At 38.4% G+C, this 27562-nt stretch overlaps 1 protein-coding gene across 2 annotated transcripts; it reads right to left on the minus strand.

Annotated features, from left to right (window-relative positions):
* Positions 1-1072: 1072 nt before the first annotated feature.
* LOC102695424 (paired mesoderm homeobox protein 2) lies at positions 1073-27293 on the minus strand. 2 transcript variants are annotated; one of them, XM_015366873.2, is made up of 4 exons: positions 26633-27293; positions 5161-5342; positions 3391-3569; positions 1073-2792 (listed from the first exon to the last, which is right to left on the minus strand). In XM_015366873.2, exons 1-4 carry the CDS (start codon positions 26865-26867, stop codon positions 2657-2659), a joined length of 732 nt encoding a protein of 243 aa, XP_015222359.1. In that variant the 5' UTR covers positions 26868-27293; the 3' UTR covers positions 1073-2656. The 2 variants fall into 2 exon arrangements, with proteins under 2 accessions (XP_015222359.1, XP_006640737.1); XM_006640674.3 differs by having other exon boundaries at positions 5161-5345; positions 26633-27292.
* Between the last annotated feature and the right edge of the window lie 269 nt (positions 27294-27562).

Here is a 27562-nt window from a genome sequence, read left to right on the forward strand (position 1 = left end):
ACTAAGCTCAACAAACATGCTCTTTTGAGGATTTTGTTTCTATTATGTATTTAGAAATAGACTGGCCCTTCCAAACTAAAAATATTCTAGGGAGATTTTTAGCAATGGTGGATGTAAAAGTGAAATGCAGTAAGAGGAGCTTGAATTAACCTTTCCCATTTCTAAGCCTCTACTTGATTTGCTCCAGGTCTGAAATGAGAAATCACAGGCACCCCTCTAATTGGAGTGGATGGGCATAAGGTAACCTGATAAGAATGGAGTGACCTCCAACACAAGGGCTGCCTGGAAGTAACCTCTGTCCCCACATAAGCCATGCTGTAACAGGAGAGGAACTTCACCAAAAACCCAGCAATTATAGTTCAGTTTTTCCCCTTCAAATATAATTATGGGGACTTCTAACTGGAACCTTTTTTCTTGTAGTTTTTTTTTTACATTTTTGTTTGAGCGGTGGGTGATTCCATGTTCAGGCATTTTAGGAAAAAAAAAAGAGAAAATACAGAAACTGGCTGTTATGTGTGAAACTGAATCGCATAATGACCATCTGGTACGCAGTTATGATGGAAATTAACATCGCACTGGTTTGGTAGTGATGAGAGGTTGGGGGAGGTGATACTGATGGGTGCTTTACAGTTTCTTCCCTTCTCTGCCAGGAAAAGTCTCGATTTTCAGAACTGTTGCCAAGGACGATCTAATAATCTGACCTTGTCTAGCCAAAATCAACAGTACAACCCCTTTACTGTAGCATTTTGAAAGAAATGTTCTGAAGTGTTCTTGTTTTGATGTTTTGCTCTCGTAATTCTAGTTTTCTGACGCTTTTGTCTTCAGAACAAAAACAAACCCAGTCTCGATACTTAATTGCGATTCGATTTGCAAGGAAGCTAACATTCTTTAGAAGTATGTGAGAAACAAAGCTTAATTTAATTCCGCCTGTAAAATGGAGTAATTCTTACCAGACCATCATGTTCTTATAACATTGAAAGAATGACCTCGTGAAATGCAACCAAAAGAAGCTCATTTCTTTTTTTCTTTTGTTTTGTGCAGATTTCATCACACTCAAAAATCTTTATTCCAAAATTTTTATATATGTTTATTTGTACAAATCAGAGAGAGAGAGAGAAATACAGACACACACACAACAGCTGGCCGATCTTTTTACAAGAGACAGAATTGTACAAACACTGTCGTGAATTTCAGTGAGAGTCTAACAGGACTCTGGAATCTACTGCAGTAGTAGCAAGGCAATCGCAGTGATTTCTGCATTGACAAGTGGTGACAGCATGTTTTTGTTAAGCAATCGTTCGTTGCAGAGCACAGAACCGAGAGTGCACACTGTGTATTTAAAAGCTGGTGAGACCTGGACCTCGAGATTTGCAAAGAAAGTTCAAGTCCATGGAAAAGTGGAGCTTTCACATGCTAATCTGAAAAATGTCAAATTGGGCTCAGTGTTGTAAGTCAAGAAATTGGGGTTTGGAACGGTCACTCACTGCCTCTTGTATAGTCTCTTGAGGGTCTTCTTTATTCTTAAGTCATGGTTACTCCACATTTAAATCCACCCACAGCTGGCAATATGTTTTTCATAGGAAGTTACTTCTGATGGCTCCAAGCAATTTTTAAGGGTTTTTTAAAAAGTTTGGAAAATTCTCCTTGGGAGGCTTAAACTACATGGGCCCAGCATTCCCTATGAGAAAGCGAAGCCATTTATTTGCTATGTAGTGGGCGGTTTGGCCGTAATGTATCCTCGGAGAATGTAAAGACACTTATCTTTTAGCATCCTGTAGTTAACTGCCTTCATCACTTACAAAACCAGATTGTAAAATCCTTGAGACCTAGATGCAAAGGGTGAGAATAACAGTTGAAACTCTACACTGAGTTATTTTCTATTTAGAGCAATTCATGTGATGAGGAAACCTAGAATCAAGAAAGTTCTGGAAAAAAAAAACAATGCAGTCCTCACCATCCATTGAAAGTAGTGAATCAAAAAGATAACAGACCAAAAACAAAATTGAATGTTGCTTACAATAAATAAACTCTTTAACCTCTGCACATTCTGTCTCTCTCTTTCTGCATAGCATTTTGATCATTCCTTCCTCACAAAGCAATGGAAAAAAATCCAGTAATCTTCTCACTTAGGAAAAACTGTAGTGTAATCACAGTTCCACTGCACAATTTCCATCTTGCTATGTCAAAAACAAATAGTTTCACTTTTAGTGAAGTCTGTGGTATTCAACCAGTTATTCTCCTGTACCCTGCCCTTAAAATCCTTGGACATTCACAATATCCTTTAAAGTACAGCTGTAGAATTGGAACAAAAAATGCAAACGGGAAACTCAGCTGAGAGGGTATTGGTATTTTACCATGTTTACCGAAAAAAAGACCATAACTCATGAAAGCCTTTCACAACACAAAGCCTTTCACAAATGATATAAAAATAGAAGTCCTGTACATCTCCAATACTAATATATGGCTTCTTTTAGACAACAAAGCAACCGTGTTGCATTCAACATCAGCACTGTACAAAGTCTGGTTCAGATCAGTGCTCATGGGTTTTCAACAGACTTGTACTCAAAGACGCAGTCACAGATCCTGGGTCAGTAAGTGTGGTTTTCCTGGTAATTTGTCAGTCTGTTCGTGGGTCTGTGGCTGAAAAGCTGTAAGTTCAGTTTGCTGTGGGCACTTGGTTCTGGTGCAGACTGTACTCCTTGGCCTTTAATCGCAGGCTGGCAATACTGTTGGCCATGGTGACTCCCTGCCCTGCAGTGGGTGTGCTGGATGAACTATAGTTGGGCACTGCACTGCAAATCAAGCACAAGAGAATCGTCTGTAAATATGGGACCGGCTCTTGACTCAGTGCAATACCGCAGAATTTCTGTCAAACTGTTAGAATCCAACAAACTTGCTTGACTCTCTAATACTTGTAAGATATTTGTGGCTGTTTCGGTAGTACTGGGACGCTAGTCAGTTTATTTTTTATTTTCAGAGCTGTGTTGACAGAAATAGATCATTATATTTTCATCACTTCATAATAACCGGTTCATTATTTGGTCTAAAGATTTACTGATTCAAAGCTCAAAGCTAAGGATTGATTTTCTTCAAGGGGATAGCTATGGTTTCTCCCTGTTTCATTCTTGAGCAGGGCTTACTTAATGCCCATCCTTTAATGTCTTTATTGATTGCTACTCAATAAGGAAGTAACCAGAATAATATCTAGCAGTTGAAAAGCTGAGTGGGACACCCTGTTGAATGAGATAGATATCAATTTGATTGGAAATTTAACTATACCTACTATACCATCTTTACATTTACATTCAGGAATGTTAAGGGATGTGTGCTCCACACATTCACACAGTAGTTCACAGTAGGAAAGTAGAGCAATAGTGTCCAGTGTCTCACCTATAGGGTGTGGCTGAGGACCAAGAGAGATACTCTGAGCTGAGGGGGGCTGGCCGAGGGGCGACGGGCTGTTCTATCACTACTTCTTGGTTGTAGGACTTTAGAAGATTGGCAGAGCGACTGGCAAGAACTGCCCTCTCATTCCGTCTGAACTTCGCTCGTCGGTTCTGGAACCAGACCTGGGAGAAGAAATTAGTGGGATTTAAGAGGATATGCTGATGGAGCTGAAAACACAAGAGACATGCCTTTACACAAATTATTTTTAAAGCAGATTCCCTGGAGTCCTTAAAAAAAATTGCTAAATAATATTGTTAGATTAATACGTTAGTCAGCAAGGTGAGATGAAAAGGCTACCTTTCACTAGAAAATATTTTAAGTTCTTAAAATGGGATTACAGATACCAGTAATTCAGAGTTTTGAGATCATTTAATCTCAGATACTCCAAAAATTATCTGTGCTTGTGAAATATGGTGAATATATACACAAAGCAGGTAAGGTGAGTTTTGTAACATTCTCAAAATAAGTGCACATAACAGTGCACATAACTCTACTACAACCCAGAGAATCTGTCACAAAAAAACTAGTAACAAAGGATAGCATTCAGAAATAGAAGACATATCCCTTGATCATGTAATAAGTGTAGATGCATGAGGTACTGTAGCTACAGTATATTTAAGAAGATGTGCTGAGCCACCATAAATAAACCATAAAACAAAGTAGACAGTCTCTATCTCTCACACAGTAGTGTTAATCTAATGAAGAGTGTACCATCTTGTGCTTCAAGCTGAAATATTTTAATAAATTGCAGGAAACCATTTCAGGTGTCACAGAAACAGTATGAGTGAATTTCAATGACAATCATAATGTCTGTGATAGGGTCTAATGTATGTGGATAACCACTTGTAAAGATGCTGGGAGAAGACAGATGGATCAGTGTCACGCACCTGCTTAATCAAGTTCAGACAGTGACTGCAATGGTCAGGACATGAACTGCAGAACCTATCCACGAACTGTCATCAACAGCTTTACAAAAAACATTTGCGTTTGTGACTAACTTTCTGACCTTCTTTTACATCATCCATGACATGTTATAGGAACGGATTTATTCCAAGAAGATTTTGATCTTCAGCCTCGCTCAGCTCATCGGTGTCCTACAATCTATGAATCTATGTGACCATAACCCAGAATCTTTCTGTGTTTTTTTTTTAATAAAGCAGCATATTAGACTTAATGACAAACTGTTTTGAGTATTAACCACTGCCGGTGCAAAACAGCACAGCAACCAGATCTTCTTTTGCTGTTCTTCATATGATATGCTTCCTACCAAGACTGGCTCTGTGGCTAAGGATCTGCGCCTGTGGCTGGAAGGTTGCTGGTTCAAATCCCGCGGCCAGCAGAGGAATCCTACTCCGTTGGGCCCCTGAGCAAGGCTCTTAACCCCAGCTGCTCCAGGGGCGCTGTATAAAGTGGCTGACCCTGCGCTCTGACCCCAAGCTTCTCTCTCCCTGTCTGTGTGTCTCATGGAGAGCAAGTTGTGGTATGCGAAAAGACAAATTCCTAATGCAAGAAATTGTATATGGCCAATAAAGTGGTCTTATCTTATAATGTGATCGAGCTGTCCATCACCCTTATGCACATGTCCTAGCATGTAGCATCCCGCAGTGAGCAGGTCTTGGTGGCTCGGCATCATGTGGACTACCCCTGGCATGCACCAGTCTTACAGCATGTCCTGGGTGGCGGGCCCTGCCGGGGGCTCAGGGTCTTGCTCACCTGCACCCGGGCCTCGCTGAGGTTGACCCTGCGCGCCAGCTCCTCGCGGACGAAGGCGTCGGGGTAGTGCGTGCGCTCGAAGACCCGCTCCAGCGCCTGCAGCTGGCTGCTGTTGAACGTCGTCCGGCTCCGGCGCTGCTTCTTCTTCCGCTTCAACAGGCCCTGGCCGGGGCTCAGGCTGTCTGCTGGGGCGGGAGGCAGCAGGGGGCGTCAGGGAGCGGGGGTACGGTGTGGCCCGAAATCAAGCTAAACATCAAACGGCCTGCAGCCATATCACCCTGTAACCGACAACTGGCAGCCCACTGGAGCTAAGCAGGTGTGAGCCTGGTCATTACCTGGATGAGAGACCTCCTGGGAAAAACTAAGGTTGCTGCTGGAAGAGGTGTTAGTGGGGCCAGTAGGGGGCGCTCACCCTGTGGTCCATGTGGGTCCTAATGCCCCAATATAGTGACGGGGACACTATACTGTAAACAGCCGCCGTCCTTCGGATGAGATGTAAAACCGAGGTCCTGACTCTCTGTGGTCATTAAAAAATCCCAGGGCGTTTCTCAAAAAGAGTAGGGGTGTAACCCCGGCATCTTGGCCAGATTTCCCATTGGCCCTTACCAATCATGGCCTCCTAATAATCCCCATCTCCGAATTGGCTTCATTACTCTGCTCTCCTCCCCACTGAGAGCTGGTGTGTGGTGAGCGTTCTGGCGCACTATGGCTGCGGTGGCATCATCCAGGTGGGGGCTGCACATTGGTGGTGGTGGAGGGGAGTCCCCATTACCTGTAAAGTGTTTTGAGTGGAGTGTCCAGAAAGTGTAAGGAATTATTACTAACTATTATAAACCCTGTCAGAAGCCCCGTTATCTAAATCTGCTTTTAAGTCTGGAAGTTGCTTTTATACTCTCATACATTTCAAAAGATAAACTGGTTTATGTAGGCAGCTGGAAAATTGTTTGCAGATGTTGTGGCTGCCCTTAGAGGACGGTCCATAGGAAGGGAGAAAAAGTTCCACTATCATATTGGAATGCTGGAATTCAGGATTTCTTTGTTTCAAAAGTTTTCTTAGGTGTATTTGGTGATGATCTATTGCTTTCTATGGTCTAATAATCAATGGCACAGGTACTGTGTGAGTCTGTGTTTATTTCCACACTTTGAGTTAGGACTATAGACCATTCTGAAATACTTATACCTCATTGCTAGAAGCAGGAATAAGAATGTGAGACCTTAAGCATGCTGCATTAACAGGTAAGTTTGGCACTAGAGAAGCAGCTGAAACATAGCGGAGGAGGATGATAAATACCCATCTTAACTTGGAATTACCACAGGAGGATAGAAAGAGATAAGAATCTAAACTGGCCAATATGAATTCTAATGGTTTAGCAATAGGTTTATGATACAGCCCACTTAGTGCAGACAAGGGCACACATACTTTACTGTTTAAAACATTCTACTACAGCAAAGTAACATTCTGTTTTTGGGTGATTTCAGTTTTAATACATAAATTATGCAGAATACAGAAGCTGACATTGGTATGTTTTGAAGTAAAGATTTCTTTTTAACACATCTTCTTACTAAAATAGATGTTCTTACTAACCTGGTCTTTCCAATTAACCAGGATATAATACATATGACACAACCACTGTTATTTTGAGACTTTTATATAATTACTGTTAATGTATATTTCAACTTGCTTAATCTTTATTCCAATATAATGGTTTATAATCTTAGAAAAGCAGACTATGAAGGTTTGAGGCAGAGCTCACAGTGAGCAGGTGGGTTACTGTAAGTAAGTAGCTGAAAGAAGGGTCAACTGTACTTAAGATTCCAAAAAATCATTTCTAGAACAATTAAATACAAATCCTCAGAAACATAGCCCAAATTCTTAAATAGCAAAATTAAGATAAAAAGAGAAAGAAGAGAGTACTCTACCAACTCTGAAAATAGGCCAACGGGTTTAAGCTAGAAAAATAATATACTATAATAAAATACATCTGAATTGTCAAGAAGACAGAAAACTCTATTGCAAAGGAGACAAAAAATAATGCAAAGCATTTTGTCAGTACCACAGCACTGCAAAACTGTAAACATGGAAAAGATGACAAGATAAAAGGGTATAAATAATGGAAGATGTACAAGAAACAATAAACATATTAAATTAATATTTCTTGTAGGTTGAAATGAAGATAACAATAATGAGCCCTGTATTATCTAAGGATCCTGCAGGTTTTATAGGCAGCCTTAAAAAGTCATTATCACAGATTTGAAAAGTTTGTTAGTGCCTCCTAATTAAGCAACTGATTGATTCAATAAAGTCAGTCAGAGATTAGCTGCCATTAAAGCAAGAAGCAAGTCGCTGCATCTCTCCAGGACTTCAGCTGCACAACCTACTTTGGGGGTGATTTTAAGGGACAGCCAAGGTATACAGTACTAGAATAATTTGAACAAGTAACAAGAATGATCAATAACACAGAAGTGTATATCTTTACATATTTAGAGGTCAAGAAAGCTTTTGATAAGGCCCTTTGAGGAAGGATTAATCTAAAAAGTGATAGATATCTGAGGTAATGTACACACGTGAATCAAAAACTGATTAATGACTAGGAAACAGTATGCCATCTTAAGGGAAACAATAAGAGTATAAAAAGCACATCATCATAAGGGATTCTAATTGGGTGGATGTGAGCAGTGGTCTATGTTATCAGCCTGTTGCACTTCCTGATCTATACCAATGATTTAGATTCGGGGACAGTTAGGAAACTGATAGAGTGGTCTACACAGGAAGTTGGATTTCCACTGTACAACATATCTTATTATTCTGAGCTGCAGAAAGGAGTACGTGAGAGGGGTTTCAGTGGAAGATTCTCCTGCCCTCATCAAGAGAATGTGGAGAAGCAAGTGAAAAGAGCAAGCAGAATGGTTGGGTAAGCAGCAAAAAGTGTGCAATTTATATCAAGAGACATTATGGCCAAGCTTTACAGTGCATTAGTAAGGAATCTGTTAGAACCCTGGAACCGTGCTCCACTTTGGTCACCACACCACAAAAAGGATGTTAGAGGCAGAAAGAGCTCAAAGAAGAGCAACAATAATGATTTCTTGTCTCTGGGGATTTTCATATGCTGACAGGATAGAGGAGATAAACCTCTTTCAGTCCAGAACAAAGGAGAATAAGAGGGACTATGATTGTAAGATTTAGAGTAAATAAAGTATATAAACCCAAAGTAGTCCAAATCAATCCAGAGGAATATTTCAGATTTAGTCGTGAATTAAGAACATGGAATCACAGCTATAAACTAAAAGAGGTTTAATTCAGACTGTAAATTAATTTTACAGTTTAGAGTTTAAACTTTAACAGTTTATTTAGATAAATACTTGTGGGTATCTGGAACAGGCTTCTCAAATGTATAATTGAAGCCCAAACTCTGGCCTCCTTCTAGAAACAACTGGCCAAATTTTAGTTTCACTAAAATGGGTCAAACAAGGCATGGGTCAAATGTTCTCTTCTCATTTACAACCTTTTTAGAAAACATCAAGTTGGGGTAACCTCCTGGGATACTGGAACTTGCTAAGGCCTTTCTACATTAACTAACTGTGAACACTAGAGCAACCCCTTGGGAACTCGTACAAGATAATCTACCAGCAATGCCGAGTCGTCTTCTGTAATGAATTACTTCATTCCTCTGGCTCAGCTCCCAGACAAGTGAAGCACAGAGCCACATGCCTAATTGTATTTGGCATCTGTCTGAAAGCTTTATGATGTGTCAGTCTTGGATCCGCCTTTTCTGTTTAAAAACTGATTTGAACACCTGAGGACTTATTTAGGGGTTAGAAAAAGGCAGGAGGGCCTAGGCCAGATGACCATCACCTGCCGTCCGGAATTCCCTAGAAGGAAATTTCAACTTTGTATTCCTTTCTTTAAAAAGCCAGGTAGATAAAAGGCACTTACAGATCCTCTACTCTTTTAAGAAATAAAAAAGGAAAACAAGAAACAAGAGTTGAAACTGTCAGCCCTTAAAGAAATGTAATTATAACGAACGTGTGTCAGGCTTCAAAGAGTTTTGTTTGCCAAGAATTAATCGATGACACTGTTGCCTTTGCTGTGCTGTCAGGAATAGGTGGCTATAAATCAGTCTGTGCCTGACATTTTTGATGAAAACAACCTTCGGCAGAGATCGCATTTTTGGAAACGAACGTCATGTCTGTCTTTTGGAGGGTTCTGGGGAGATCTACTCACTCGGATCATTTATATGTAGGTCAGAGTTTTGAAGCAAAGGGGAACATGTAACACATGTTAATAATTGTACGTTCATTATTTACTTTTGAAATAGTGGTATAAGCAGTAGCAGTAGTAGCATTTCACTTGCTTTACAGACATTAATAAAGAGCACTGCTCACAGACTATCATTCTTGAATTTTACATAAGAGGATAACAGTTTTACAATCCTAGCATCTTAGAGATAAAATTTGGACATTAGAGTTCACTGAATGATTCTGCCTATAGTTTGGTGAAGAGCTCTGCAAACCAGCTGTATTGTAATTGGAAGCCCTAGAATATTAATTTGTGCCTCTTCCCAGCCTAACCAATATAAATAAATTTTTACCCACAAGAGTAACAATGTATGCCACTAGGGAGAGCAGGGATCTGTATGTGAGCTGCCTAGCTGGATCAGTGGAATGAAGGAACTAAATGGGAAAGAATTATGGGAATGACATTACATATGAGCTTAATGCTCGAGAAAACGTTTCTCAAATTATGCCATAAGTACAAACTAAAAAACTAAAAGAACGCCACTGTTATTGATCCAAACTATTTTTTTTCCTACTAGGTAAAACTCTGACTGGTACATTCTTAATCCCTCCTTGTTAGTGCCATTGATATATAATTACTTAAACAATTTATATCTAGTCATTTTGTGTCCTTATCAAGTGAAATGCTGCTCACTATGGTAGTTTAATTTTGAAGAGATACAGCCAGAACTAGACCTGGATCTCACTGCACAAAATAAGGTAAATACAAAAACCATGAGAATAAAACGTGGATTTGGACTCTCTGTAATCACATAATAAGTTCAATGTGTTAAACCCAAGAAATGCTTAAGCGAAAAACAAAGGAGGTATTTACCCTAAAGTTTTTTACACAGCAGGCCCGGGGACTCCTGTTATAAAAGAATCCAAAATTAACCACGAGGATAGTTCCTGCCTCCCCTGAATTAAACTTGGGCTGTTTTTCTGAAATTTTGAGGATGACAAATTAGATGGGATTAAGCAAATACAACCTTGTAAACTGTTATGCCCCAGACGTTAATAAAGCCAGGTGGGTATAATGACATGACTTTTTAAAAGAACAACCGTAAAATAAATGGATAAAAATAGCCTGTTTGACTTGTTAGCGTTAAACATGGGTCTCTGTGACCAATCTGTGTTATTTAGTAGGAAAATAAACAGCTGACTCCCCGTGCTGTCTTTTTAGGGTGAGAGGCACTGAAATTGTTTCTTTGAAAGACTTTTCTGCAGCCAGATTCCCTCCAGGCTATTGCAAACTTCCAATTAAACTGAAGAAAACACTCCAGGTTCACACTGCAAAATGTCCCTTTTAACAATGTTGGCAAACAGACTACACAATAAATTCAGTCCAGGAACCAAACTCCAGCAGAGAAGGACTCGGCTAAGACATTTATTTTGCCACAGATGCATAGCTAAATAAAACATATTAAAATATTTTTTTTTAATTATGCAATTTAAATTTATTGAAAGCCTTGCAGTTAAACAGAATTCCTGTGGGTGAACCACACAGTTCCAGCTCTACAGAGGACCACTTGGAGAACATGGTGAATTTCTCAACAGCACGTTGATGTTGATTGAGAACATTTGCACAAAGAGAGATTTACATCTATCTTCCATGATTATCCCACAAATATGAGACTTTCATAAATGTTCATCTAGTTTACACAGTGTGATAAAAGTTTCACACAGGAGTTTGGTGGATGTCATTTATTATTGGTAAGTGCTGTGATGTGATGAAAAATACCCCAAAATTTCCTTAGCAGAATGAATATTGGCGAAAGTAATTTTTACCGTTCATGTTTACTAATATTAGAATTTGTCCTAAAGAACGTACGTTTAAATCTCAGAGGAGATCCTGCTTGCTTGGTTATTAGTGGTACTGATCAGAGCATATGAGGACGTCATCCAGTGGATCATACTGTAGTGTTATGTCAAGGTAAAACTAATCTTGACTGATTTAATTTAATAATTGTAAGCTTTGCTGGAATAATAACCAGACAGTTCTGTAGTTCTCCAGGACCAGAGTGGGAAACCCTGGGTTTGTCATCTGTTTAGTCTTGTATGATAATCAGTGTGATTACTACAGCATGTGTATTGAAACCCAGTTGCTGACAATTACTACTGATCGCAATAATGTCATGAGGCAGACAGGGATGTTATTTTGACACTGATGCCGAAATGTTTTCTGAAATGTGTGAGAGCTGAAAAGTCTAAGTCTAGGACCACAGTGATGCACTGTTAATGACATGCTTTTCATCAACAATTGATGGATTCAAAAGGGTGTGTTTTTGTGACAGTTTGTAACCACCAGAATGAATGCTTTAAGGCAATGAATAAAACACCTTTCATCCATTCCATCTTCTGGGTATTTGCCGATAAACAGAACACTTTTCCCAGTGTCGGCTGTTGTGGCTTCAAGAAGTGCTGCATTGGAAGTTGCTGAGTGAATTAATAAATCTAAACTATATAGAAACCAAGAAGTAAAATGAAATAACAAAAAACATTGAATACAAATGGGGGACGATTAGCACAACAAACGTAACTTATGTGACAGATAAATGTTTGATGAAGATATTTCATGCTTGCATTTCTGCAAAACCCTCTTTATTTGAGTTTATACATGCCTCCAGCATAATCCATCCATTTATCCATTTTCTAAGCAGTTATCCAATACAGGTTCGTGGAGGAACCGGCAAGCAACAAGCACAAGGCAGCATACACTCTGAACAGGATGCCAGTCCATCGCAGGGCACACACACACACACAGACGCAAATACGCACACACTCACATCAGGGCCAGTTTTAAAAGCCAGTTAACCTACTAGTATGTGTTTGGAGTGTGGGAAGAAAACCTATGAGAACATGAGACTTCCACACAGATGGCACCCCAGTTTCAGGATTGAACCCCGAGTCTCAGCACTGCAAGGCAGCAATACAAACCACTGTGGCATCATGCCACCCTCGTCCACGCTAATATCTTGGTAAACGTCTGTGCCATAGAGAGGTAGGAACCCAAGAGAACTTCACAAACATTTACAACTGGTGAATGGATTTCACACAGCTTTTCAGCTTTCATTGACCTGACCAAGTCAAAGATGATGTTACAGAATTCCAAGAGTGCAGGTTTGATCCAGACTTTGGCACAGTATGATAAATATTTTCATTTTTCCCCTCTCTTTTCATTCTAGGTCCACTATAATGGACAGTGCACTGTTAATTCTTTCTGGAGTTCAAAAATAAATGGCTGTGAAACACGCTAGTATTGGCAGATACTACACATGAGCAGATCAAGGCTGGAGCCCGTAGACAGAACCATTCGAGTAAAGACTCAGTGAACAGCTTTGTGACACATCAGGCATTATTTTTAAAAAATATTATTCAACAATTATGAAATATTTTCCTAGAAATCACACTTTTATAAATACAAAAAACTAAGTGAGAAGATATCTGACCATACATTATAAAAGAATCGTCTGTTTGTCTCAAGCAGGCTTACAAAAACTTAAATGTTTTGTACCTGTGTTAAACGAACTGTTGTAAACCTTTACAAAGCAGGGTGGAAATAGTGATTTAATTATTTTACATTGTTTACAAACAATATATGTGTTATTTCTTATTTACATAAAAAATGCAGCATAAATGATGAGCATTTCATTGCACTTGTGCATATGACAAACTGAACTGATTAGCAGGACTGGATACACAGAGAAACTGAATTAATAACAGTACTGTGGGCATATTTTAGATTAAACTGCCATTTTAAGCACACGCGTTGGGAATGCTATGTTTCCTTTGGTGTATTCAGAGAATTTGTATGGTGAGGTTGAATCTCAGATGTAGACATTTAGAGTAACAGAATTAAATAAGTACCTGTATGTGGACCTGATCTATATACATCAATCTTACAGACAACAGAGTAAACGACTAATACAGTCCACTGAATCCTTAAATGAGATGTTTAAGTAGAATACAGCATAGGCTCTGTGTCTTCACAGATGTAAGAACTAAAACGGAAGGAGATGAGCCGTTAAAATTGCTAGCTAATTGTACATATTTAGTAGACACCTTTAGCACCACAAAGGAATTAGTGGTTGCATTGTGTAACTACAAAGCCTGCATCTGTAGAGTCATCTAGTCATCTGATGGACTGCAAACAGAAAGGATAAAACCACGGTAGCAAATAATATGTCATTGTGATAGATCATGGTCTTGACGCAGGAACCTAAAAACAAACCCTTTTCCTGACTCACTGGACCATCAAGGCTAGTCAAAGCGGATATTTTAACCATAGCTACTGCCAAGACACTACTGAACTGGAAAACGTATTGTCCTCTCTGCAGAGACATATTTGACCACTGGTTCTTTTAAGATACTCCAGATAATCAGAATCTTATGGCCAGTTCTTTTGGTCAGTGTGTAACAAAATCTGGTTTAATACTATTGCTATTTTAGATTAGCTCCCTGATGAATGAAAAAAAACAGTCCACACATCTGGGCTCTAGTATGCTTTGCAAAACCTTTGTATGTAAAATATGTTTTAATTTTCCTTTCATAAATGACGAAGTGTTCTGAAGATGCCAGTAAAGTTGTCTCTTATGAGCCCACAGAAAAGTACTGTTATGTACTGTAGTTACTGTCAAAAGTGTATAGTTCACTGCACTATAACATTATACAGTAGCTGTACTAAGTTGTGGTTGTTTAATTATTTAAGTGCTTATTAATAGAGTCTTTCTGTACTAATGTTTCCATTTTGAGCCACTTCTTCCTCAAGAGTTTCATGGGAAGTGACATTTTAACCACCTCTTATTGGCTCATCTGGAACATTACTAACTGCAGTGCTTCAGGTACATCCTTCATTCAGGAATCCAGAGCTGTAACCACTGTTCTGCTTAAGCAAACATCATTTTAAGGAAATGAAATAACATCTAATAAATAAAATACAGAACCGAGCAGCCGTGACATAGATCAATAGTTCTCAACCTTTGCCCTGGGGGACTTCTGTGTTTTCTGTTTTTTTTTATGTCCCAGCTGAGCGCTGAATTACTGAGACTAATTGATTGCTTTAACTAAACTTCAAAAGATGTTTTAAACTAATTTCTGCCCTTGAAACATTAGCTTGGGCGTAAAAATTAACATTAATTTAGAGCCAGGTTCAGTGTTTAACAGCGATTCTCATTCAGGTGTCTTAAATTTAAGCAATTGGATGCAAGTAGAATGAAGGGCTTACTTTTTATATATGGTAGTGTTTGATACATTCCTGTGCCTGATCATTATAAATTAGCAACCTATTTAGGGCTGTTCAGACAGATATAAACGTACAACAACTTCGTAATGATGTTGGGGAAAGATTGAACAGAGTTTTGTTTGTTGAGGATCTTCAAAACAAAATGCCTGCAGCAACACAACCTTGAAACAATGACTGAGTGCAGAAACAGGTTAGAAAGGTCTATTTAAGCAAGCAGTGCTATTAAAGAGACCAATTAGCCTCTACACATAACATCCCAGCTGTAACAGAAACCAGAAGACACAGGAGCCCTCCAGGACCAGGGTAATAACCACTGTTGTATAACTAATGCAGGTTGGATGAAACATCAATCACAAAATGGGAAAGGTGTGATTACATCTTCCATTAGCTGGCAGTGTGGTCTTGTGGCTCATGCAAAGCCTGATTCAGATAGCTATGTTGAAGGCAAATATTTTGTTGAAGTGGTGTGGGAATGCTGGGTGATTCCACTGTTTTTGAAGAGAGCCCGGATAGCTCACTTTTAATCTGAGGGTCCAGGGTTCAAGTCCCTGTCTGCGGGCAGAGTGGGGGCTCTGTGGCTAAGGATCTGTGCCTATGGCTGGAAGGTTGCTGGTTCAAATCCCTTAGCCGGTAGAGAAATCCTACTCCACTGTAGCCCTGAGCAAGGCCCTTAACCCCAACTGCTCCAGGGGTGCCATACAATGGCTGACCCTGCACTCTGACCCCAGGCTCTCTCCCTATCTGTGTGTCTCATGGAGAGCAAGCTGGGGTATGCAAAAAGATAATTCCTAATGCAAGAAATTGTAAAGGGGTTAATAAAGTGATGTTATTATTATTATTTAAAAAAATGCAAAATTGTTAATCTCTCAAACCAAGATTAATCTCAGTTAAGACATCAGTTTCGTTTCTTTTATGCACTGTGAACCCTTGACTGAAATAAAAAGAGCAGATGAAAAAACAGAACCTGACATTAAAATTCACACTTCCGATTGTGATTTCCAAAAAAGAATGACAAGAGAAATCATTTTATCACTGCAGGAGCAGCCAAACCAACTGGCATCTGTTTCCAGTGATACACACAGCTGCACAAGCAGGTGTGATTTGTGTTAGTACAGTACTGCAGATGTAACCACAAATCTTTTCTTATTGAAGGTTCGTAATTTGATATCTACTGCACATCTTTGGGATTTTTGGTGAATTCAAGAGAGACATTTTTCATGTATTCCCCATGTGTTCCTGATTAGTCACTTGGAAAATTATTATTAATAATTCTAAAACATTATTTAAAATTGAAACTATCAGTTTTCCACTCTTAACAGCAGGATAGTCTGCTATATTCTTTTGTCAAAGATACTTATCCTTAATAGTTGGATTATGTGTTCAATGGGGAATAGGTGGTTATGCAGTAAGTATTACTATGACCCATTTTCACACATGGAAAGCAAATGGCCTTGTTGTTTTAAATGCAGAATTATGAAAAGCCAGATGTCTGTGGGTTTAATGTGCTGCTTCACCAAATTTATGATTATTACTTTGGACTAGATAGTTTGCTACATGCAGAATAGCACATAAAGATACAATAAAGCCATTACATAAAGAGTGTCATTGACTGGTGTTTTTATGATGTACTGTATACATCCTTTTCATATACAGTAATTGTCAACAGGAAACAATGATATGAACAATTGATTTTTGGTGTAGAATCTCTTTATGAGGCATGGGGGTTACAGACATACAGTAAAAGACATGCGATTTTTTTAAATAGAAACATTTATGCTTATTACGTGGTTTCAAAAACCGTCAAAAGGATGATACATTAAATTAATGTGATCAATTCAGTTAGCTGTCAGCTGAACTACCTTTCGTTTGTATGTCCTTATCCAAATAAACCTCGGTTTGTTACATGCGAGAATTTAATGTCACCTCCTGCTCCAGTCAGTTGCATTAAAAGCCTGCAGATGTTCCAGCTATAGAAAATAGCTCAAAACGTCCTATAAAACTATAAATCTGTATTTAAAAGACTGGAAACCGTACGGGGTTCTGGGCCAATTAGACTTTTGTGCGGGCCTTTCTTTGAAACACAAGCCTAAAAGTGCGTGCTGGAGAGGCTGTTTAGAAGGGAAAAAAAACATGTTTCTCATTTAAAGTATACCTAAGTATATACTAATAACAGGCCAATTTGTTCGTCCTCTACCTGTAATTACGGGTTGCCCTAAACTGGATGGTGTATCTGCCTGTGAAGGATGTCGCAGCTCAGACGGGAGTTTCCTCGCGTGTGAGCGCTGCGGGCCCGCTGACTGAAACGCTGACTAGATGGCGCCTCCGCACATCTGGTTCAGTGTCAGATCCTGGCGCCTGGCTTCGCCGCAGCATTCTCTGCGTGAACCCCCATGCGCGCAGCTTTGTCTTCTGACCCAGAGTATGCGCTGTGCATGTATCAGGGCACAGCCGCTGGCGTCATGTTGTGCGAAACATAAATACGATTACATTTCAGTGCATTGTGTGTGCGTCTTTTATTGGTGTACAGAGACAGGAGAAAGATCATTTTCAAAGCTTCGAATCTTTTCTTTGTGAGGGCGCTACAATGACGTTCCCCGTCCCCAACCCCAGCGTTGGCTACAATTATTGGTCCGTTCCTGTCTTCCTTCATTTTCCATTTTTATCCTCTGACAGACAGACCCAACACGGGCCTGGTTATTGCAAGTCGTAAACATCCTGACTATACACAGATCCACAGAAGTACATATATACACTAAGTACACTATACTATAAAATTAGACGCATTCCAATCGTTATACCGGTGCAAACGCTGAAATAAAAGTTGGAGTAGTCGCCCTAGTGTAAAAAGTGCTTCGTGTGTTGCTTTATGTCACAGGGGCAGCAAATAAGTAATCGCGAATGACGGTAATTTCGCGTCTTTCTCCGTCTTTTAGCAGAGTCCAAATCACCAAGAAAACACCGCACAGACACCTCAGACGTGTGACTGTTATCGTCAAGTCATTGGGTTGTTCGATCATTTCTGTTATTAAATTAGCCGAAATCATCACCACGAACGACTACGTTAATTCAGAGGTAAGGTGCAGACCTGTCCAGGAGCAGATGGGTGTACTGTAGCATGAGTCCGTGGAAAAGAAGGTATCGATTGACATCGCAAAGCCTTTCTCCAAAAGCGGGGGTTTAATATGTAGGTTCAGCGCCCACATTGAAAAATAACACAAATCGCTTGGAATCTGAAGACAGTAATTATAATAATAGTTCCCATCCTTGAGTCGATAAACAAACCATGTATTCAAGAGCACAGTTTGGATCATCTACAAAATGAAAGGAATCTCCTTAAGATCGGAGGACTGATTTGTTTGTAATTTGAGCAATAATGCAGCCTTTCGAAACGTTTTGTGTCTTTCGCTTTTCTCACAGTTGCTGTGGGGAAAACGGAATGAAAAGTGTGTAAACAAGTCTTTAAAGCAAAATAGCCCTGAAACAATGCGGGAAGCTTTCAGTAATGAAATACACATTAGAAATAACTAAAAATTAATGTACTAATGATATTCATGATAGATAATAATACATGGAATAAACAGCAGGCATCTGATTGCGGCGAAATCACCTTGAGGATAGTTGCCACACTTGCAGCGCGTAAAACACTTTCCAGGTTGACGTTATACTGTATAATTACTCTGGCGATACATTTTCAGTGTCCTGTCTCCCTCTTATTGTAAAATTTTGGAAAAAGGGCTTAGAACCACAGATAGGAAAGATAATAAAAATATCAAAGACATGCACAGTTTCTAAATAGCAATTCAGAAGTGGTAAAATATTAAAAGTCGACGGGGAATAGGGTTGTACGTAAGGAAATCATTCGACCAGACACTAAAAAGGTCGATTACAAAATCGACATAAGGCAAGCGTAAAATGTAAATTATAGGTGCGAAGAAGAGCAAGGACAGATTTATTTTCATTTTGCTAAATAAAACATATTAAGTTGACGCTTTGATGCATAGCAACTCTTATCACACTCTTGTTTTTTTTATGTAGTCTTTTCCCAGGTTGTGAAACTGTTGTTGCATTCTAATCTCAGCTAATACGCAAAGGCTAGAGGACGATATTATTATAAAACAAGAGTTATAAAAACATGCTTAGAGGAGGCAAGAGAGTCTTTAATGACCGCAGTATGTTATAAAGCTGGATGTGTTTTTTTTAGAGGAACCCCAACGAAAAGCTGGTGTCTGTTTTCAATTGGCACTGCTTGGTGGCGATCGCTCTTGTCATAAACTCATAATTCACCCCCTTTGGTTTCAACAGCAGTACAGCTATTTATTGCAGAACAAAAAGCGGAAAAAAATTACCTACCCGGGTTAAAGGTAAGTAAATGTGTGCACCCTCTCAAAGGTAAAACCGTCATCCTCTGAAAAAGTCGGTGCATTCGTTTATACACTATTATTGACCTTATAACAAATTATCATATTATTATTATTATTATTATTATTATTATTATTATTATTGTTATTATTAGTAGTAGTAGTAGTAGTAGTAGTAGTAGTATTGCTACCTACTTTTAACTTTTATCTGTTTATTGGAAACATCGGCTTGTGGTCGACAGGGGAAATCAATCAATAGATTTCTATAGGAACCGCTTAAACTTTAGTGTCAGTATTGATAAACTTCCGTCCCACTTCTTCGGGGATCAAATCTTAAACAGTAGCAATATGATAATCATACTGTCTTTATATTTCACTTATTTGTAATCTGACACCATCTTTACTTTCACAAGCAAGTTTGGAATTATTGTTATTGTTATTTTTTTATGTTTGACAGCTGCTTAGCGTTTGGAATTTTGAAAGTTTTGGTTTATTAAAACATGCAAGTTTTTGGTTTTACAGCAAAACTGTAGAAGGAACAATCCTTATGCTAAAACTAGAATTCCCATCCTGTCCTACTGTAAACCACGAATTCAAACTTTGGTTCACTGATTTCCGATAAAAAATTAATGACTCTGTACGACTTGTCTTTCGGCCTCCACTTTTGGCGATGCAAATTAGAAAACTCTGAGGGGTGATATTTGAAAGATTTTGAAGTCCTTAGTAACACAACGACTTTCCAGAAAGTTTTGTTCTTATTTCAAGTTCCATACTGTAGTATTCGATTTAAACTAAGCGTATCATTTTTTATATTTCAATATGAGGTCCATTGTAGCCAGATGAATGATTTACCTAAATAAAATGTAGTATCGATTACTGTGTGATCATGTAAATACGGTTTTCATTTTTTTTAAAGAAATGAAGGCCGTTAGTTTTAGACCGAACAGAATTGTACATAAAGTGCTCTTTAATTCTGTACAAATTTGTCTTGGTATTTTATTTGTAGAAGTCAATTTTGTATTACCTACCTTTGCATTGCTCTTAGAAGAACGTTCTATTTGTCCACAGATTTTTAAAAGATGATTTATGATATAAATAACGCAATTACAACTGGACAGCCAAGATCACATCTCGAAAAAAATGTTTAGTGATCGAGATTTTATGAAAAGTTTTTTTTTAACTGCCTAACAGTTTAAAAAAACAACGATTTTGTTGATAATATTGTCATCCGATTTTTTTTTAATGGGTGGGTTTCTGAAGAATGTCGAAGTCAGTTTTGGAATGAATCTGTGCTTTTATTTTCCCCATCAAATGACGCATTGTGAAGAAGCACAACTCTTTAAATGAACTGTATTATTTTGATCTTGAACCTTTCTATTTTGGCTTCGAGTTCGGCAAACGATTCTCATTTGACATATGGAGAGAATTTTAAAGGTCTCCACCTTCTTACTTTAAGTTTATACCTACAATCCGCCCTGCCCCCCCGAAAAAAAAATCACCCACATCATTACTAATTGTCATAGCTCATAATAAAATGCAGAGGCTCTGAAACCGATATCATACTAAAACCTAATAGGTTTGGTTACAGTTACACAATGTACTCCCATGCACCCTTAAGAACGTAGTATGTAAAAGGGGGAATAGAGATTAATTATGTTTGTTCTTCTGTATTGCGTTAGTTTGCTGAAAGAGAAAACGCTGTTTCGGGTTTCAGTTTTCATCAGGTGTCTCTGCATTTGTTCCTTTGCACAACTCCGTGTGCGAGTATTAGACGTATGTACAGTAGATAACAGCTGTAGTACTGTATGTCAGAATCAAGTAAACACCGTGTTGACATGTACGGGCAAAAAGTGGAAAAACGTCCGATAAACAACGGTAGGATTAGTATTTTTTATTTTTAATTTACGGTAGGATGATAATTGCCGCATATAAAAGGAGTCTATAAAGACTCCTTTCGTATGTAAAATATGTTGTGACGCTCCTCAAACTGGTCACTATGTTAATGTGCTACCCAACAACACATTTTTTTGTATTATTTGGTAACATCAAAACAATTAGACATAATATTGTTTTCCAACTGAGTACGGTTTTGAACGATCAAAAGTACAACACATAGTAATTACATATTCCACTTTTCAACCATGGATTAGCCATGAACTCCCACTTAGTGTGAACTGGGAGCAGCTGCATCGTTTTCCATTAACTGGTAATGCCTCTTCAATTCATTATTATATACAGATTATATTATCTCAATTAACATATCAATCAACCAACATTATCCCTGCCGTGAACTATTGTTTAACGAGAATTAAATTGAACTCCCATTTCTTTCTCTAAAAAAAAAACTGCAGTAAAAATTTAGCTCACCAAAATCCAGGTTACTATGAAAACGACCAACAACCCAGAAAGGAGCCATCTGTTAGGAGTTTTTGGAATTTAATTTTGAGATAACACTCCATACGTATCACGGAAATGTTACCAAAGGGATGGTGGCTTTCCTTTGCTCCAGAAGGCGAATCCATTTATCATTAGATGCTCGTGGCGGGATAACCCATCATTAGAAAACGGGATTTGATCAGTATCCACAATATGTGGGCTGTTAATATAAACAGTAATTGTGTCTACCTCACCTAGAACTTTACCCTACCACTTTTCTTACTTTATTGTTCATTATTACCAAGACCATAGCCTAGACTGGGGGTATTGCTAACCCTTCACCTTTCACTAACACTACTTTCATCACTCCGACTGAATTACCTTGAGGTCAGAGGAGGTTAGGAAGTGGTAGTTTTTGTCCTCACTGGGAATAATCAAGTATATTCCATGGGTTTAACTGTTTATTATTGGCATTTAAAGTCAAGCAGACAGAACAACAATTGTTAAATCCACGTCGCTGGAAATTCACCTGTGATTCTGTCTCTAAGACTTCAGGAGGGTTCCGATTTAAATTGCCCAGTTTTGACAAACCAAAGCTGTGTTTGATTGTTGAGATCAATTGTTTTTTTTTTTTAAAGTCCGTGAAAGCAGCAAGACTTTATTTACTTGCTCATATTTTAAGCGGGGGACTAGAAAAAAAAAGATTGGGATGAATTGTAATTGTTTAGGAGTAAATTGAAGGGAAGAGAGTTTAATCAGGTGGTGACCCTCCATGGCGGTGTTTAACTCAATCTGGGCTTCGATACCCTTCTTAATCCAACCAAAGCAATTATTTTAAAAGAACGTGAAGTCGTGAAGACGGGCCGCTATAATGTTCAATACGTGTGATGTCTCAAAGCTGAGATAGGGTGTTGCAGTTAGTTGGTTTGTGTAGTCCAGATTGTGTAGAATCTGTTAGAGGAGGTGTGCAGGGAAAGACTGGTTTTTGTATTGAAACGGGTGGACTGGACAAATTCGGTGAGTTTCAGTGTGAGTAAATTACAAGGATAGATCAGGACTCCTGGTTTCCAGCGTCTCTCGCATTGTGTTGAATAAATAAACGCCTTCATTCTTCAACTCGTGGAAGCTCTCAGAGAGGGTGCAATCCGCGGCAGTATGTTTATTGCTTCTGTGATGAGACCCTTGTGCACTGTAGTGTCTTTCAGTAGTACATGCAAACCATGTGGGACCCATCTTAGAGAGCACGGCTGCGTTTCCTTCTCATGAGTTAGAATGCAATTCAGTTCAATTCGATTTATTTTTATATAGCGCCTTTCACAACAAGGGTGCCCCAAGGCGCTTAACAAGTGAAGTGTTCTCTTAATTTGTTTTACATGGATTGTCTTAGGCGCTCAATGCAACAAATGGAATTCCAAGGCTTATTTATGTGAAGAAATGTTACACGTATTCAATGGCAACGATTAACAGAACCTATTTTAAAGCCGTACCCAGTGCAAAAATTACATTATAATCAAAACTAAAAATGTTTTAGTTATTACAGGTAACGGCGGGATATTCTTTTCCCGTATTTTCTTTTTTTTTAAATAAGAAGTATCTTAGAAACGCTTTTAATCTAATATTTTTGAAGGGAAACTACTGTAACACATTTACACCAGGTTAGTCAAATAAAATTGTATGCTTTGTTGTGAGAAAATCTTCTGGGAAGAGTTTTTTTTAATGCTGAAACATTTTACTACACATTTCAGGTATACTGCGCCTGTGGCTTGTAAAACAAGCACTAGTTATTTAACATCTGTGTCAATATTTTCTCTCTAAAAAGTAGTGGAATTATATAGGTAAAAATAAGAAACTATCGTGTGCTTCACTGCTTTCTTTTTTAGATCATTACTGTTGTTGCAGTGTCAGATGAGTTGTGTGATGTCAGTGCCAGGGATGTACATCTAAACCATATTGTAGTTAATTACCACAAACTTTGGGTACCCATTTCCTGTGCTTACCGCCTATACCCAGTAAAGCTCTAGCAATAATAAATATCGACCTTGACTAAATAAATCAACCGTCCACTGGAGAGCAGATACAGGGATGGATAAATGCCATCAAGTGAAGTCCTCAGTCTGCGTGTTTCCAGAAGGAGAAAGCACTTCTGTTTCGTTTAGCTGTGTCTCCGAGCGGTGGCTGTTTAAATTTATATTTCCCCGACGGACTACATAAACCTAATAGGCGAGGTGTTTCGTTAATTCTCCTTCAGCTACTGAGGCTCGCACGGGAGTTTTCACATTGTGCTCTAAAGGTTGTTTATTATTGGGAGTGTATTATTGGGAGTATAGTATAGGAGTATCTAGTGCTTCAGCATTAGCTACAACACTATCGTAGGTATTGTTCAATTCAGGCCTAACACTAAATTTACCCTTTAAGATAAACGTGTCAGCATCAATGATACTTTTATCTCTTGCAATGGGTAGTGTGTTAATAAAAATAATTTGTAGCAATTCAAAATGTTCGTCAAGGTAGTTCAATTATGATGGAATTCAACAAAAACGGCAATAATTATTCTCTGTTAAATACAATCAATTTGTGATTATAACAGTATACAGTAGGTGGAGAGAATGATCATATATATTTAAAAATATGTTAAAGATAAAGGCAAGAATGTCCTCCAAATACCATTTTGTTTCAACGCATGGTATCACGACGTCTTGATCCGAAAAATGAGCGTTCGTTAGAAATCGAGACCTATATCGTTATTAATGGGACCTACCGCACATAAGGTGCTATCAAGGGGAAAATATTTCCTTCAGAATTGAGACTGTTTGTATTCGATATCAGAAGTGTGAAACATTCCTATTCTCAAATACATTGAGCTTATATTTATAGCAACCTAAACCATAAAATTGTTTGCATTTTAAAATATTTGTGATGCTTTAGAAGAAAATGGGCAGATATCGCATAATTATCTATATTTATAAAATGCAAATTTCATCAACAGTATTTGATGGTGATTTTAGATCCGCGGGCAACGGAACAAAGTACTGCTGCATCAAGCCACAGTTAGTAGCGAAGTGTAATTTGTGCAAGTCTACCTTCTCTTACAGAATTCCACTTTAAAAAATGTTTCAGTCACATAGAATTGCTAAATAAAATTATCGTACATACAACTTTAAGTGACATAAACAAAAATAACATAGGTGAAATAATTTTAACTTCAATTTCATTCAGTTTAAGCAATCATAAGAATAGCCAGACAATCTTAACGTGCCCTAAACTTGCATGAAAGTTGTGGTTGTGGAATGATTTAAAAGGGATCGCTAAATTGCTTAAAGTCAATTTGACACAGATTCTTACAAACGTAAAATTGAATACACAAAGAAGAAAAGGTTACGGTTACTTTGGTCTGCAACATTTTTGGGCATGTTCAATTTGCGTCATTATCAGAGGAAGCATTAAGTGCTACGGTATTTTTATGTAATCTAAGAATAAACCTAAAGCGTGAAAAGTGTTTTAATAACATATGTTTAACATGTTATGGATAGCACAAATATTGTATGGGAAGTAAAGGTAATGGTTACTTTGCTCTTAAAATGTTTTTGGCGTGTTGAATTTGTATCATCATCAGAATAATCACTAAGTGCTAGAGTATTTCTAGATAAACCTAATAAACCTAAAGCGTGAAAAGTGTTTTAATAACAGAAGTTTAATATTTTTTGGATAGCATTATCAAAACAACCGAATTAGAATACATATTTACAAGAACCAACATTTTTGTTTGTTATTGTAAATGGCATCTTCAGATTTCGCCATTAAAGTAGTTATCTACTGTATTTAGAAGCCCTGGAGTAGGCGTTTGCACAGTAGGCAAGCATAACGCATTTCCCCAAGTGACTGCAATCATGGACATGCTTCAACAACGCGAATGTTAACAATACATTATTGTGATTGATTCCAATAATTAATGTAATTGAATAGCTATTGTTTTATGTGAACTGTATAGTTCAGTGGTCACTTCTTATAGGCTGTGCGCTTTCGTATCCACCCAAGTCTTTACGAGATGACACTCCTACAGGCTTTAAATCATTAATCCAACGACATCAACACAGAGCATATGAACAAGAAGGGATGTCTGCTATCTAATCAGTGTAAAATGAAGATACCTGAAAGCTCAGAAAACATAGCTGGATAGCGTCATATTCTTCTTTTCAAGGAATAGAACACAGTGTACTTTGTTGCCCGAAAACGTTTTATGATGATATATCAGTACTTTTATCGTACTTTATAAATGTTGACAAACTTTCGAAGGCTTCCTTCCACAAAATAAGGTATAGCTTACTGTTCTGAGCTAAAGGGTGTCAAGTAACCGGCTTGTGCTATCAAACCTATACATCAATCTACCCGGCCATTTGTAGAAAGATGCCTGCTCCTTTTAAAGGCTGCGGTAACCCGGAGCCTAATTGCAGCAAATGAACTGTCGGAGGTAAATTGCTACCCTTTTAATATTACAGTATTGTGATTGAATATACCCACGAACAAACCCTTTAGGACACAGACAAACAAAAACAAACAGTAATGACATTTTAATGAGCTGCTGAAAAATGTTACGATCCTGCAGCCGACTGAAATTCATCGGTTGAATTAGGCCTCTGGAATGAGATGTCCGGTGACTAGATTTGGTTACAGAAATATTCTAACTTTCCAGTGTTTTCTGGATAGCTCGTAAACATTATTCGCGTTGGGATTATTTCGTCTCGGTAGACGTACCTCGGCTTTTCATCATGAGCATTTTAGCGGAGTGGGAATGCACAGCTACTACCTTAAAAGACATTTCCCCCTAACAATACAGGATCATTTATTTCTGAAGGCAACAGCGATGGTCCCGCCTTGTTTATACCGTGGTTTTGCAGAATAATTAAATTGGTGTATCTTTACCCTTTGATACTTGGAGCGAAGTGCGTTCAGATTTTGCTAAGAGGTGCCCAACATTTAAGTGCCACCTACAGTATACCCCTCGCATTTCTGCATTAATACTGCAAAGATACCAGCCTTAATGGTTTTAGTGAAAGCTCTATTAATGTGGATATAAATCACTTTTTATTACCCGAAACAGAAGGCATAAATCTTGATTACACACGGCATTTTTTAAACGGTGGTTATGTTCACAAACCTAACCCGAGACACGATCCACACATAATTACGATTTCTTCAACGTTACTAAAAAAAAAACACTTACTGTCCTGCAATGCTGCCTCACTTCCACTGCTTACTCCGGACTGCTCCTGAAGCCCTTTCCCGGCTTCTCTGATCGATCTGCCTGGCTCTTTCACGCCGTTCATTCCGGACACCTCTTCCAGGTCCAGGAGGTGGCTGACGGTAAAATTCTTCCTGTTTTGACTGCCATCTAAGGAGTCCATCCTGCTTAGAGAAGTAGGAGCAAATTGTTTTTCTACCAAATACCCTGTGTCCATCCCTCCTATCCAAATGAAATGTTAAAAAAACGTTGTCTCTCCTTTTTTCCCTTGCTCTCTGCGACTTGCTCAGCAGATAGTCTACAGATGTCAGGACCACTTAAAGAAAGTAAATAGAATTTTCCCCCCTTCAATTTTTTCCGCCTTTCCGCCTGACGTCTTGTTAAAAAAGTATAACAATTTCCACACCCCCACAAGTTTTTTTAAGTTATACAATTTTCCCCTCCCCTCCTCGATGCCAGAAGAGTTAAACTTGTTCTTTTTTAAGTTTGTTTCTCTAGAGCCTCTATCAACAAATGAAAATTAGTAAATCCTTTGGAGGCAGTTGTTGTGTGACTCAGTCATCTTTCCTCGACTAAGTTTTTGCAATTTTGTTTGAAAGGGTTTGACCCGCACTGACACTCGGACCTCATATCCGTATTGAGGTTAAAAAAGTTTCTCCCCGAAAATACTCCAAGGAGTTAAAAGTTCCCCACCATTAAATCAGCACCATGTCCCCGGAGACCCTTGGAGCTGGCTCTAATGAGATAATTATGTCCTCATCCAAATGTTCAAATCTTCATTCAACCCCCTAGGATTAACAAGAACGAGTCTATTTAATTAGAACCAGTGGCTCCAAGTTAAAATTATGTTTCCTTTTCAACAGAATGAAATAGAGGACGGCACGTTTCAATGCGGAATTTAACATTAGATAA

This window comes from Lepisosteus oculatus, chromosome 24 (assembly GCF_040954835.1).
Source record: "Lepisosteus oculatus isolate fLepOcu1 chromosome 24, fLepOcu1.hap2, whole genome shotgun sequence".
Classification (NCBI taxonomy): domain Eukaryota; kingdom Metazoa; phylum Chordata; class Actinopteri; order Semionotiformes; family Lepisosteidae; genus Lepisosteus; species Lepisosteus oculatus.